This window comes from Mytilus edulis, chromosome 2, assembly GCF_963676685.1.
Source record: "Mytilus edulis chromosome 2, xbMytEdul2.2, whole genome shotgun sequence".
Taxonomy (NCBI): Eukaryota; Metazoa; Mollusca; class Bivalvia; order Mytilida; family Mytilidae; genus Mytilus; species Mytilus edulis.
The window spans coordinates 63,704,895-63,718,529 of NC_092345.1; the positions used below are offsets into that span (position 1 = coordinate 63,704,895).

The following is a 13,635-nucleotide window of genomic DNA, read 5'->3' on the forward strand; positions in this document are numbered from 1 at the left end:
AAAGGTTAACAGAAAAAAAAATTCTGAGACTAGTGTCTGTGTTTTTTTAGGTGAAATTAATGCATCAGGTACCTCACTTTTTATGCCCCACCTATGATAGTAGAGGGTTATTATGTTTTCTGGTCTGTGCCTCTGTCTGTTCATTCGTCTGTTTGTCTGTGCATCCATCCGTCTGTCCCACTGCAGGTTAAAGTTTTTGGTCAATGAAGTTTTTGATGAAGCTGAAGTCCAATCAACTTGAAACTTAATACACATGCTCCTTATGATATGATCTTTTTAATTTTAAAGCCAAATTAGACTTTTGACTCCAATTTCACGGTCCACTGAACATATAAAATGAAAGTGCGAGTTTCAGGTTAAAGTTTTTGTTCAAGGTAGTTTTTAATAATGAAGTTGAAGTCCAATCATCTTGAAACTTAGTACACATGTTTCCTATGGTTCCTTCTTTCTAATTTAATGCCAAATTAGATTTTTTGCCCAATTTCACGGTCCATTGAACATGGAAAATGATTGTGCCAGTGGGGCATTCATGTACTTTGGACACATTCTTGTTTTATTCTGACAAAACTTTCATTATTCTGACAAAACTTTTCATGTTCACTGTGAGTTAACATCATCTCAGACATTGAGCCTCACTGTGATATTGGGATGAAAAATAATAAGAAAAGAAATATTCCTATTTTAGTTTGAGCAGGATAAAAAATTATGTTAAATTAGAGGTTCACAAGAGACTGTGTCACTCATGTAGATTTATATGCTTTTTCAACAATTGCCACTCGCAAACATTGACTAGAATGTAAATTAATCATGACTAAAATCTACTTATGTTTAATTGTGTTCTGCTGAATATTTTTGACTGATTACGTTTTTTCCTTTCTTCTACATATTTTGTACAGAATGAACAAAAAGTCAGATTTGTCATTTAAGAGAAATAAATCCTATAAGGAAAAGATTCATAATTTTAACTATGTTAACAGTTTTTGCTGTTCACATTTTAATATTATCCAACAAAGATGAAAAATATTTATAAAAATTATCAAAGAGCAATATTAAGTCTAGTAAAGAGTCGACTGACATTTTTGGCAATGTTGAGTAATCTTTTGATCTTGTCTTGCTTACACGTTTTGTATTTAAACTTTTTTCTTTCTATTATAGTATATAAGATAAAAGGCAAACATGAATAAAATTGGTAAAGTTCGTCATTTAAGGGCAATAACTTCTATAAGAAGTAATCTTAAAGTTTTGTTTTAAATGAACAGTAGGTAGATCTCAACATTTTTGCTACTTTTAGATTTTCTCATTCTACATTAGTTCAAGATAATATACAAAATTCCTCTATGTTCTATTGGTTGCAATGTCTGCTATGTTGGTTGGCAGACAGTTCTTTTTAAACTAAGATTCCACCATGATGATTATGGTCAAGTTTGGTTTTAATAGGCACAGTTGTAAATGATTTTTGTAAAGTAAACTGGTCAATTGTGCTAAAAAAGAACAGTGCATTCATTGATGTTTTTCATCCCAAACTCACAATGAGGCTGGGCAATAAGAAATAAAAGCTCCAATCTCACAGAAAGTTTAACGCAACCCTTAGGAATATTTTTGGTAAAATTTCTTAAATTTAAGCATACAAATAGGTATAATGTTAAAAAAAATAACAGCCCAAGACAGGCAAATAAATCTAGCATATGCTGTCATAATATGACAAATTCAATTTAGTCAAAAATGATATAGATATTTAGACAACCACTTCCAGGACCAATAAGACATTTGATAGAGTCAGTTTATGCACAAGGCAAATAGTTTACATAGAGAGACAGCTAATGTCACTAGTAAATAGTTTATAACTGTTATAACCTGACAAATTATGTATGCTTTCAGAATTGAAATGATTTTTCGCTCATCTGGCACAAAGGGCCAAGTGAGTTTTCTCATCACTTGTTGTCCATTAACTTTTACAAAAATCTTATCTGAAACTGCTGAACCACATATAACCAAACTTTTCCACAATCATCAATTGGGTATATAGTTTGAAAATATGTTCTCTGACCCTTATTATAAGTAAAAGGATAACTATATTTGGTATATTATGCAAAGTCTACATGTCCTTCAGACAGGTTTCAACCAACATCGACAAGTCTTCGAATTCAAGTCTCAGATAATTGTAAGGTGTAAATTTCTGCATAGCATTGTTAATGTGACCTTGACCTCATGTTCGTGGTTCATTGGTCAATGTTCAAATTGTATTAGATGTCAATTGTATTTGGTGTATTAGGATCATGATATGCTTATAAGGTCTGCATGTCCGTCTGGCTAGGTTCATATGATCTTCATCTCATTTTCATGATGCATTGGTTAATGTTTTTATGTTGTACTTGTTCTGTTTCTAAGGTACTAGTACAATAAACAATAGGACCACTTTATTTGGTGTAAGGAATGACTAAGGTATACATAAGGTATGTCCCGCAGGGTTCATCTGACCTTGGACTTATTGATGATCACTATAACTGTATTATAAATTTTAAATGTCTATTTCTCCTTGTGTGAAATGATATCATCTGAATATCCGTCAAATTCCTAGGACACAACATGTATCGCAAATAAAAGGTATCGACACAGGTACAGGCAAAGTTCTAAGTCACGTTTAGCTCAAATTAAAGATATTTACCGCACTTAAATATAGAACTAGGATCACGTATTTCTAGGGTGGTGATAGAAAGTGAGGATGAGCTCCAACCTAAAATAGTCTTTGAAATGTTCTCGTCCTTTTTTTTCTTTTCAATAGATTAATGCATCACTTAATACGTATTGCTATTTAGCCGTGGCGTTGTAAGTTTATTTTCGACTGTGACATGGGTTTGAATGTCCCTCTGATATCTTTGGCTTCTCTTATCAGTAAGTCTGATCTTATATCATGTTGATTTATTTTAGCATTGTCAACTTTTCTTATACTGCTTATTTAATCTTTACAATTGATCCGTTAGTGGTGTTCTTACTGGAAAAAACACGGTCTACTCATCAGTTGCAATTAGACTTTGAACTTTCCCTATCTGTAAATACTCTTTGACTCTTGTCTTTTTATTTATTGTGTTTGTGTTTGTGCTTAGTACATAGTCATTTCTAACTGATCTTTATAATTTGTTCTTAAGTTTACTTATGTTGTTACACCGTTACTGATATACATTCCTAATATGCCTTCCTAGGACATAAAATTGCAATTGTGGACCAAAATATTTTTGTAAAAAAGGGGGCCCTTATAAGGGGGCCACTCTCGTAATGCTTTGGTGATTCCCTATATAATCTACCCAATTTTCCCCACAAAAATATGGGCTGCCTCCTCCTCCCCCCAATGCCCCACTGGATCCGCTTATGAACTGTAACCATGTGGTTGCCTTTGTCATTCGCTAACGCTTTTAGTTCTCCTCGTTGTTTTGTTTCCATCGTTATTTTGAACCTTTTACAGCCTACTAAAGGCATTAGGCTCATTGTCCAGGCCATAACTTACTTGACTTGATCTACTTCGTCCCGTGTTATCATCATTATGTAGGGAATTACTGAAGCATGACTAGAGGGAGCCTCAGTCTTATGCAGTTAGTGGGCCCACCCTGATGAAAATTTCTGGATCCACCACTGCTGCATGGTTTACAGATACCTTATGTTACAAAGCTTCCGCCTGTCATATGTCCATTGTCCTTTGACTCATTTCCAGAATTTAGTGACTGCTTGAAAACAATTTCAAGTGGTTTCTTAAGTGAAATACCTGAAATACCTTCTTATTATGAGTAATGCGATAACTGTTATTTGGTATATATTGGTTCCTTTCAACGTCCACACGCCCTTCAGCATGCGACCGCATTTCATTAATCAATGATGAAGATTAAAATTACGCATACATCAGATACTAGTACTGTGAGCATTAGGTCAACTATATTTGGTGTATGGGAGTGATTGTAAGGTGTAAATGCCCGACTGGGAGGTTTTGATTGAGTCAATTGTCAATGTTAAGATTTTGTGGTTTAATCTATTTCCTTAAGAAACTATTAGCGATAGGACAACTTTAATTTGGTTTTAGGAATGATTGTAAGGTGCACATATATTTATGGCAAACATGGTTCTTCTGGCCGTAACCTCATTTTCATAGATCATTGGAAATGTTACGTTTATGGTTTCCTTGTAGTAAAAGCTTCATATAAACAAGAATTCTATGACGAGTTAAACAGGCAAGACATTTAAGTGTATGTACTCTTATTATTTTATATTTTAATCATTTCGCTATATCTGTAGTGTACGGCAGCCGCATCACCGAAAATGCGCTATTTATCATCAGAGGTTTTACTTGTGAATTACTCGAAGGTTGCGAGTTGTGGGATAAGATCTGACTACCAATCGAGGACAACCGAATTACTCATTGATTGTTTAGGGGTTTCTGTTCTTCAATTCCCTGTTTTAGTGGAGTGTTATTTTTGTCATTTTGATCATGGTGTTGTCTGTTTACAAAAAAATCTACTTCAAATAATTTCACGACTCACAACACATTGTCTTTGAATTAGTCAATAACAAAAACAAGTCTGCACTTTAATAAGATGCCTTAGTGATTTATTTTAATTTAGAACCAATTCATAAATATGTTGTTACGTGATAGTAATATCAGCACATGAATAAAATGTATATAGAGTGCCAGTGGCATCTAAGGAATTTGTTTTGTAAACAACTTGTACAATTCCATGATGACCATGATAATTGTCTGGAATCATCAGATTTTTTGTGTAGTTCTGTTGTTTATTGAGGTGGTCATCGTTCACCTTGACTGTTTGAATAACCTCAAAAGGTACCGCGTCTCTAATCAATGATACTTCCATAATTCCGGGGTTCTTCTGATTATAATGGCTGAAATTTTTCTGCCATGTAACAGCAACATTGGTACCTTTCTGGTAGCTTGCAGAAGGCTTTGCATCTGCATCCCTTCCACCACAAGGTGCTGTTCTTAGATGACAGTCAGGATTAGCAGGAGTCAGAGGATCAGCCATACTGCCTGAAATAAGATGTTATTAATTGTGTTGCTTCTCATTGTTCGAAATAGGATTCAGAATAAAGTCTTAAACTAATAAGAAAATGAAAGTAAATTATAAAAAATGAAGATTTTATAACATATTTTTATTAAGATAAAAAAAAAGATATAACTAGAGTTTTGCAGAACATTTTATTTTATATTTTAAATCGGTCAAATATGCATATTTATGATGTTAACAAAGAACGAGATGTATTATTAGTATATGAATCATTTGATGTTCTATTAGGCTAAATTCCGGCAGAGACAATGGGACTTATATCACCTTAAACCACTCCCATCAAGCACTTATATTGATATCCGCCAAACATTAAACAATCGGTGCTTCTATAATGATCAAAAAGTAAAATAACAAAAATACAGAACTGTGAGGAAAATTCTAAACGGAAAGTTCCAAGTAAGCAAATGACAAATTCAAAAGCTCATACGAATGGATATGCCTGACTTGGTATAGGCATTTTCTTATGTACAAAATGGTGGATTAACCCTGGTTTTATAGTAAGCTAAACCTCTCACTCGTATGACAGTCGCATACAATTCCATTATATTGTCAACGATTTGTTAACAAACAAACAGACATAATAGGTAACAGTATAAAAATGTGGGTACAGCAGTCAACAGTGTGTTATAATCTTAATCACCAAAACACAAGCAAATATGTCAACAAGATAAACAAAAAGGCATATAGACAAAGCACATAAGAAGTTAAACGTCAGTACCTAAAATGTATACTTCAAAACCATCGTGCTGTATTTGTGATGTTCTTCATTAATTCATCAACTTTATGCTCAGACAGTGGTGACGATTTACAAAGTCTGAGTAGCAGATGCTAGCTCTTGAATACCGAATGAGTTGGGAAATGTATATCCTATATGCAGGTGAAGTTTGTATATTGCTACTAAGGTGGGGGGGGGGGGGGGGGGGGGGGGTTGATAATTTCAAAATCAAAATCATATCGTTTGTCATAGATTCTGGTACTGAGATGACCGATTACGTAAAATTCGAGGTAAAAGTCTAAAATAAGACCGAGGAAGTCGTGTCTGTTGTTTCTTTAATATATAGTTCTGAAGGATATAGTAATGGAACCCAATCAGAAAGGTTTTGAATGTTAATACAAAGAACATCCTCAAAATTTCTGAATGTGAAATTAAATGATCACGCTTCTTTGATCTTCTTGTTTTGTGTCTGAAGGAACTCCGACGTATATGAAAATAAGAAGTTCAATATCATAGGAATGTCGACAATTTATTGAAAAAGTCTACTTACAAATTCAACAAATTTGTTTTCAATAAGAAACTCAAGCACACTGATAACTTTTCCCTCTGTGTAGCATGTTAGACCTTTTTGTACACTATAAATAAAACGTTCTGTTTCGTATCCCAAAATCATAACTTTTGATAGAACTTATTTAAGAGAAAGATCGAGATTTAAAATTATCCAGAACTTCTTTTTTAAAATCCACTTATGGTTAATACCACTATGCGAATACACTAAGCACCAACGATGGCTTTTTTTTTTTTTTTATCTATTTTATAAATGAGTGTACATACCCCTCTGATGAGGTTCTAATAAACAGAGGTGGGCTGAACATGCTCCAAGGAAACCAAGCAAAGCTACCACACTTAACATGATGGAAACGACTGTCTAGTTCGATGGAACTTGACCTATTATAAACGCATATGTATCATGAACTTATGAACTAACAGATAACGAAGGATTGTAAAGTAGAATTGAACGAAATAAAAACCACATTCGGGAATACACATCTACAACTGCTAATTTAACTGAATGATAACTTTCAATTCTGTTATATATTTTTATTTGTTTATTTACCAATAAGTTTGATTTCCTGATATTCGAAGTGATTTCAATTACTTGATGTAAGTAATTTGCCTACGTATTCCTTTAATTTCGAACATAGTCCTTGAAAAGTAATCAGATAGTAAAGAAAATAAATGAACAGAATAATTATTGGAATTATTTAATATAGTTCAAAATCATCATTTTGGATGGAGATTTGAACAATATGACTGCCCATCATCTTATAGAAATGATTTTACAGCACAATTCCAATTCAAACTCCGAAGTTTTACATTGAATTATAAGCCTGGAAATACTATTATTGTTCAATGCAATAGCTTATTTATATTTAAGAATCTTCAACTATATAGAACGTTTTGTTCAAAGCACTCACGTAATTTCATTCTATATACAAAATCAAGTCGGATGTGTGTTATGGGATTGTTTGGAAAGGAATTTACAGTAAATTTACTATTTTGTAATGTAGCAGAAAACTAGAGATTTTTTAACTGAAACTAGCAAGTTTTTAATGCAGATACGATTTCATCTTATGGTATCTTTTTTTTATGTAAAAAAATGTTTTCCTCAATTTATTTTCGGAAGGAGTGATATAAATTCAAAACACGTTGATATAACCTCTCCATCCAAAAGTTTAAACAGTTAACAATAACAGGTCAAAGTACGGCCTTCAGCACGGAGCCGTTAAATCCACTTTTACTTGTCGAACTAAGACCAACATTTGATAATGAATCATGCAGATTATATAAATTGGTCATTGGCCCTGAACAACAGAGTCATCTGAAAAAGAACAGGTCATATAAAGTAAGTCTGTCTTGTCTCAATTACTTGCTTATCAATTTTTGAATTTAGAAGTGACGATGTAATAAGTCTACATCGAAGTTCCGACGTGCTGTTTACTCGAATGAACACATCCTGTGATATCTGACGAAAAAAGAAAAGATTGTTATTTGATTCTGCACGTCCAGTGTTTGACATTTCAAAGACTGGACGTGCAGAATCACATTACAATCTTTTCTTTTTTTGGGATGACAATGCAAACGGTAACTCTTTTAGTCAGCTACAAATTCAAATTCAAATTCAAATATATTTTATTGCTAATCAAAGCGCCCACAAGGAGCAGAACAATCAACATTAATTACATACAAATGATTACAAGTGATTCAATATGATTAACACACAATGTTATAAAAAAAAAATAAAAAAATAATCAAACCAAAAAATATTTACAAGAATACAACAAGCACAGTGTTTAATAACATAAGGGGGTGGCTGGGCATTTTTTATATCTATATATCATTTAAGGAAACTTTCCTATATGAGGATAAATTTTCCAATAATTCTCCGAGTTTCTGGAGTATGAAAGTATCTTCAGAGGACATTAGCCAAATAAATTGTGATTTAATATCTAAACCACTAAAATTTTTAAACCGTTGTTTTATTTCATTTAAAAAGTTGAAACGAATATTTGAAAGTTTGTGGCACTGAAGAAGAAAATGAATTTCATCCTCAACCTCAGTACCGCACAATTTACAGATACGTTCTGACACTGTCAGATTTTTGTACCTTCCCCTCTCAATCTCTAAATCGTGAGCACTGATACGGAATTTTGTTAAATAATGTCTATATCTAAAATTTTCCTGCAAAAGGTAATTTTCTAAGCAAAATCTGCTTTTAAAAAGTCTATAAGTTCTGAGCTTGTTACATGTATACAAAGTAACTGGGTCAGATATATTATTTGGTTTAACTATAATAGAAAGTAGAGTCCATTCATTCCACCAAGTACCTAATACGGTGTTCTTTAAAAAGGTAGAAAAATGATATCGCAATGAAAGCCAAATTTCTGTCGGCAGAATATAATTGTTCTTTCAGACACACATTAATTCCTATTTGTATTTGATGCCCTTCGTGCACATCACGAGAAATGCGACATGGCTCAAATATGTAATACGTAGTGAAATTGGCAAATCGAATGATCGATATTGTTGGGGTGGGTGGGGGCTATCTAAGTTATTAGCACACAATAGTGAAAAGTGAATGAAATAATGGAAGCATTTGTATCTTCAAATTTTAAATCGACAAACTCAAATATTTACGGAATATGATGCTCAACTTTCCCCATAGCCATGTCTGACGATTGCAATTACTACACAGACGATTCCCATGTAAACTCAAGAGTCATCCATTGTACAGCTGCATATGCTTGATTGTTGTATTCATACCAAATATAACTATTTGGGATACTTCTGTAATGATTTTTCATTGACAATACAAATCCATCACTTGTTAAATCATATATAAGAACACGATAAAATTCAGCTATGTCTGGTGGATAACCATCCGAATAAACGCACAGCGTTTTATCGACATTTAATTTTGATCCAACCCATGACGATACGACATCTTCAAAAGTAAATCTCGTTTGATACTCTCTGCCGTTTACTAAATTCTCTGTGGTGTACCATGTGACATAAACGAATGACGCCTTCTGACAATGTATTTCTGAGTTTTCTATTACATCCATTGTTGACAACTCTGCTATTTTCTCCTTAATAATGAGATAATCCGTCACTTTATTTCTTAGATTATCGAGTATAAGTCCATCTGGAAACAGAGGCGGATACCTTCTCAATTTTTCAGCTAAAGGTTTTATTCCAAAATAGTCTGCTTCTTTTAGTACTCTCTCGCGAGTACCAGATGGAGGCATGACATTTTCATCTCTTAGAAACTCTAGAATATAATGAAAATATTTTCCATTTCTGTCTATAAAATAGTCTCCATTCCTATCTGCATCTAACTTGTGTCGTCCGCTGAACATGGCGCCCAACATAGAATCTGGATATTTTGTTAAGGTTGATAATCTTGTTGTGAATTTTTCACCACCAATATTTAGGCCTACGACTTTAGGGTACTGAAAATGTAAGTGAAACAATACTTTTACATTAAATTGATAACCAAATCTCTTATTTCAGATGATGCAACACAAATGTGAAACTTTTTTGGATTCGAGCGTCACTGATGAGTCTTTTGTATACGAAACGCGCGTCTGGCGTATATATAAAATTAAGTCCTGGTATCTATGATGAGTTTATTTATATTCAGATTGTACGACAAGTATTTCTTGAATAAATAAGAGGCACCAGTAAGAAACTACGAAGAAATAGAAACACTTGTATATTTACTTCAGTCATGCATCTTGGTACGCATGCAATTAACCACACACAAACAGATTTGTGTCAAAATATTCAAATCCTTACGCACTTGCACACCTACGCACAATTCCTTAACTCATATAAGTACATAAAAGTAAAATATGTAGACCGATAATGTCCCAAAGTGACAACTTCTAGTACAGTGAAAATCGACGCTACACTAAACTCCGAATCATACAAATGAACAAGAATTTATGTACACACAAGACTAACAAAGTCTAGAGGGTCCTGGCTCTGGGGTTAAACATATTTCGTGAGATCTCAACCCTCCGCCTATACATCTAGCCCATGGTGATAAATTTGGAATGCAAACACACACAATAAAACTCAGTTTAGAAACTTCAAAATCGCTGTTTAACAGAAGAAACAAAAGAAAATAACAATGAATGACATAAATTGACACTCGCCGCGATATAGCCTTGTTGTGCTAAAGCAACCAACAATCATAAATTGACAAAGGGATAATAGAAATTACTGCCATGTAATCTTCAGACTTCATAGTTAAGCATACGGAACTGTCTCTTTTGTACAAAACAAAATATGTTACATTAGTTTGAGTAAATCATAGAAAAAATTCATTAAAAGCTAAATTGATATAAAAAAATATCCAAAACGTACATTTCAACGTTCATTTACAAAGTATAATATTTAGTAAAACTGTTTTAAATATTAAGATAAGTTACATATTTTACTTATTAAGAAATTTAAGATAGACGTTATGCACAATGCAGGGTTTTCGTTTTTTTTTTGTCTCTAGTGGATAGCTGTCTCATTGCCAATCATACCGCACTCTTATGATACGAATCAAAAACAACCCCAGTAATATGGGATGATAACATTACGTTAAAATTAGGTAATATTCATCACATTTATCAATCCAGAAACATTTTACCTGGTTGTTTATTTGGTTAATAACCTGTATACTTGATTTAATTTTTATTTCACCAAAATTCGGCTAATTCCATAAAACGTTAAATGTTAATTTGCCTGTGATCAACATATCGAATATATTTAAAAAGATACCTCATTTTTCTCCATGACACTGTATGTTGATATCTACTGTTGTGTCCAATACATATGTTCACGAACAAACTCAATGTAAATTTGCATTTTCTGGAAATTATAATTGATAAAATCCATTTTCAAAACCAATGTTAGAAAAGCTACAATACAGCAGGTGTCAACTGAAAAATAGTATGTGCATGCACCATAGTTGCTTATTGTCATAATCTACTTGTATTCTATTTCAACTGTGTATATCTAAAAATCCTTAAGAGAAGATATTCAATATTTTAAAGTCTTTGACTGGAACCAGTTTACCTTTTAACTTTCTTACACAGAACATTCAATGCGAAATTCTATACTTATCCAATAAATTAAAGATTAAAACAAAACAGGTTAGATAATTACTTTATTGCCCAAGTAAGCAGACTAGGTCGCTTTTAAATTATTATCTTAGTATAAGCACATCTTGAATGTGGACTGACTGGAAGATTGGCTTATAGAGAGAATATCTACATTTGTGACTCGACTATACAATTACAAACATACTGTGTACCATTTACGTGACAAGTTTTGTTGTCTTGCAAGTAACATAATAAGGTACAGGATAGTTGCTGAATGTCTGAATAGAAGTGCCTTCAGTTATACGATTATCCTACTAGTGTGGATCTAGCCGGCGTTAATATTCATGAGGCTAGCCGTCAATAATATTCATGAGATCAAAACCGCGTTCGATGAAATGTTTTGGGTAGTTATTAGATTGTGACAATAAAATAACTTTTGCTGTTAATATCCAATATGGTTATGCTATTTATAGCAATATAAAGTAATTAGGAAATAGTAAGCCAATAGGTGTCTTCTGCAAGGTCCGCGTCATTTAAAATGAAAGTAAATGAAAAGTTTAATTGCATTGCCTCACACAACACAAAACAATTATGAACATTAAAATGTTGTTATTATTGAATCAATGTAAACTATAGTAATTAAAACAAGATGATTAAATATAGGGTAATTAAATGGAATTAATTGTCATATGGGCATTCCATAATCTGTTCGTTGTCTACAAATATAGTCCAATTCTAAAACTAAAATATACAATACATACGATAGTATCACACAATTAAAAAGATCAGAAAAACAAGAAACATAGTTTGTTGAAGGAATATAATAAACAGAAAAATAGAAACTGTCAATTACTATTTCAATGACATAATTCTTCAAAATTACGGAGATCAATAAGAGTCTTTAATCTCAACATTACCAGTCCATTTAATTGCCTCTAAAATGTCCCATAGCACTTATGCCCTAGACCCGTACGAGTTAGTCAGAAAAGGATAAGGGGGTACCCTGGTATATCACAAATTCGAAAATGAACTATTGCCGGCTGGCCAAACGAAGAGATTCTCCACGTGGGCAATGATACCAGAGGAAGAGGTACTTATTGCCTTTAAAATGGCCCATAGCACTTATACCCTAGACCCGTACGAGTTTGTCAGTAGAGGGTTCAAAGGGGGGATATGGTATCCCGGATACAACGAATTCGAACTGAACTATTGCCGGCTGGCCAAACTAAGAGATTCTCCACATCGGCCATTATACCAGAGGTAGAGGTTGGTATTGCCTCTAAAATGGCCCATAGCACTTATGCCCTAGACCCGTACGAGTTAGTCAGAAAAGGATAAGGGGGGTACCCTGGTATATCACAAATTCGAAAATGAACTATTGCCGGCTGGCCAAACGAAGAGATTCTCCACGTGGGCAATGATACCAGAGGAAGAGGTACTTATTGCCTTTAAAATGGCCCATAGCACTTATACCCTAGACCCGTACGAGTTTGTCAGTAGAGGGTTCAAAGGGGGGATATGGTATCCCGGATACAACGAATTCGAACTGAACTATTGCCGGCTGGCCAAACTAAGAGATTCTCCACATCGGCCATTATACCAGAGGTAGAGGTTGGTATTGCCTCTAAAATGGCCCATAGCACTTATGCCCTAGACCCGTACGAGTTAGTCAGAAAAGGATAAGGGGGTACCCTGGTATATCACAAATTCGAAAATGAACTATTGCCGGCTGGCCAAACGAAGAGATTCTCCACGTGGGCAATGATACCAGAGGAAGAGGTACTTATTGCCTTTAAAATGGCCCATAGCACTTATACCCTAGACCCGTACGAGTTTGTCAGTAGAGGGTTCAAAGGGGGGATATGGTATCCCGGATACAACGAATTCGAACTGAACTATTGCCGGCTGGCCAAACTAAGAGATTCTCCACATCGGCCATTATACCAGAGGTAGAGGTTGGTATTGCCTCTAAAATGGCCCATAGCACTTATGCCCTAGACCCGTACGAGTTAGTCAGAAAAGGATAAGGGGGGTACCCTGGTATATCACAAATTCGAAAATGAACTATTGCCGGCTGGCCAAACGAAGAGATTCTCCACGTGGGCAATGATACCAGAGGAAGAGGTACTTATTGCCTTTAAAATGGCCCATAGCACTTATACCCTAGACCCGTACGAGTTTGTCAGTAGAGGGT

At 34.0% G+C, this 13,635-nt stretch overlaps 2 protein-coding genes across 2 annotated transcripts; both read right to left on the minus strand.

The window, feature by feature from the left end:
* Positions 1–2,651: 2,651 nt before the first annotated feature.
* LOC139510957 (uncharacterized) lies at positions 2,652–6,769 on the minus strand. Its single transcript, XM_071297514.1, has 4 exons — positions 6,616–6,769; positions 4,633–5,029; positions 3,503–3,551; positions 2,652–2,771 (listed from the first exon to the last, which is right to left on the minus strand). The coding sequence occupies exons 1-4, from the start codon at positions 6,692–6,694 to the stop codon at positions 2,652–2,654; spliced, it is 645 nt and encodes a 214-aa protein (XP_071153615.1). The 5' UTR covers positions 6,695–6,769.
* A 1,822-nt stretch (positions 6,770–8,591) lies between these two features.
* LOC139512655 (BTB/POZ domain-containing protein KCTD6-like) lies at positions 8,592–11,267 on the minus strand. Its single transcript, XM_071300433.1, has 2 exons — positions 11,119–11,267; positions 8,592–9,794 (listed from the first exon to the last, which is right to left on the minus strand). The coding sequence occupies exons 1-2, from the start codon at positions 11,131–11,133 to the stop codon at positions 9,030–9,032; spliced, it is 780 nt and encodes a 259-aa protein (XP_071156534.1). The 5' UTR covers positions 11,134–11,267; the 3' UTR covers positions 8,592–9,029.
* Between the last annotated feature and the right edge of the window lie 2,368 nt (positions 11,268–13,635).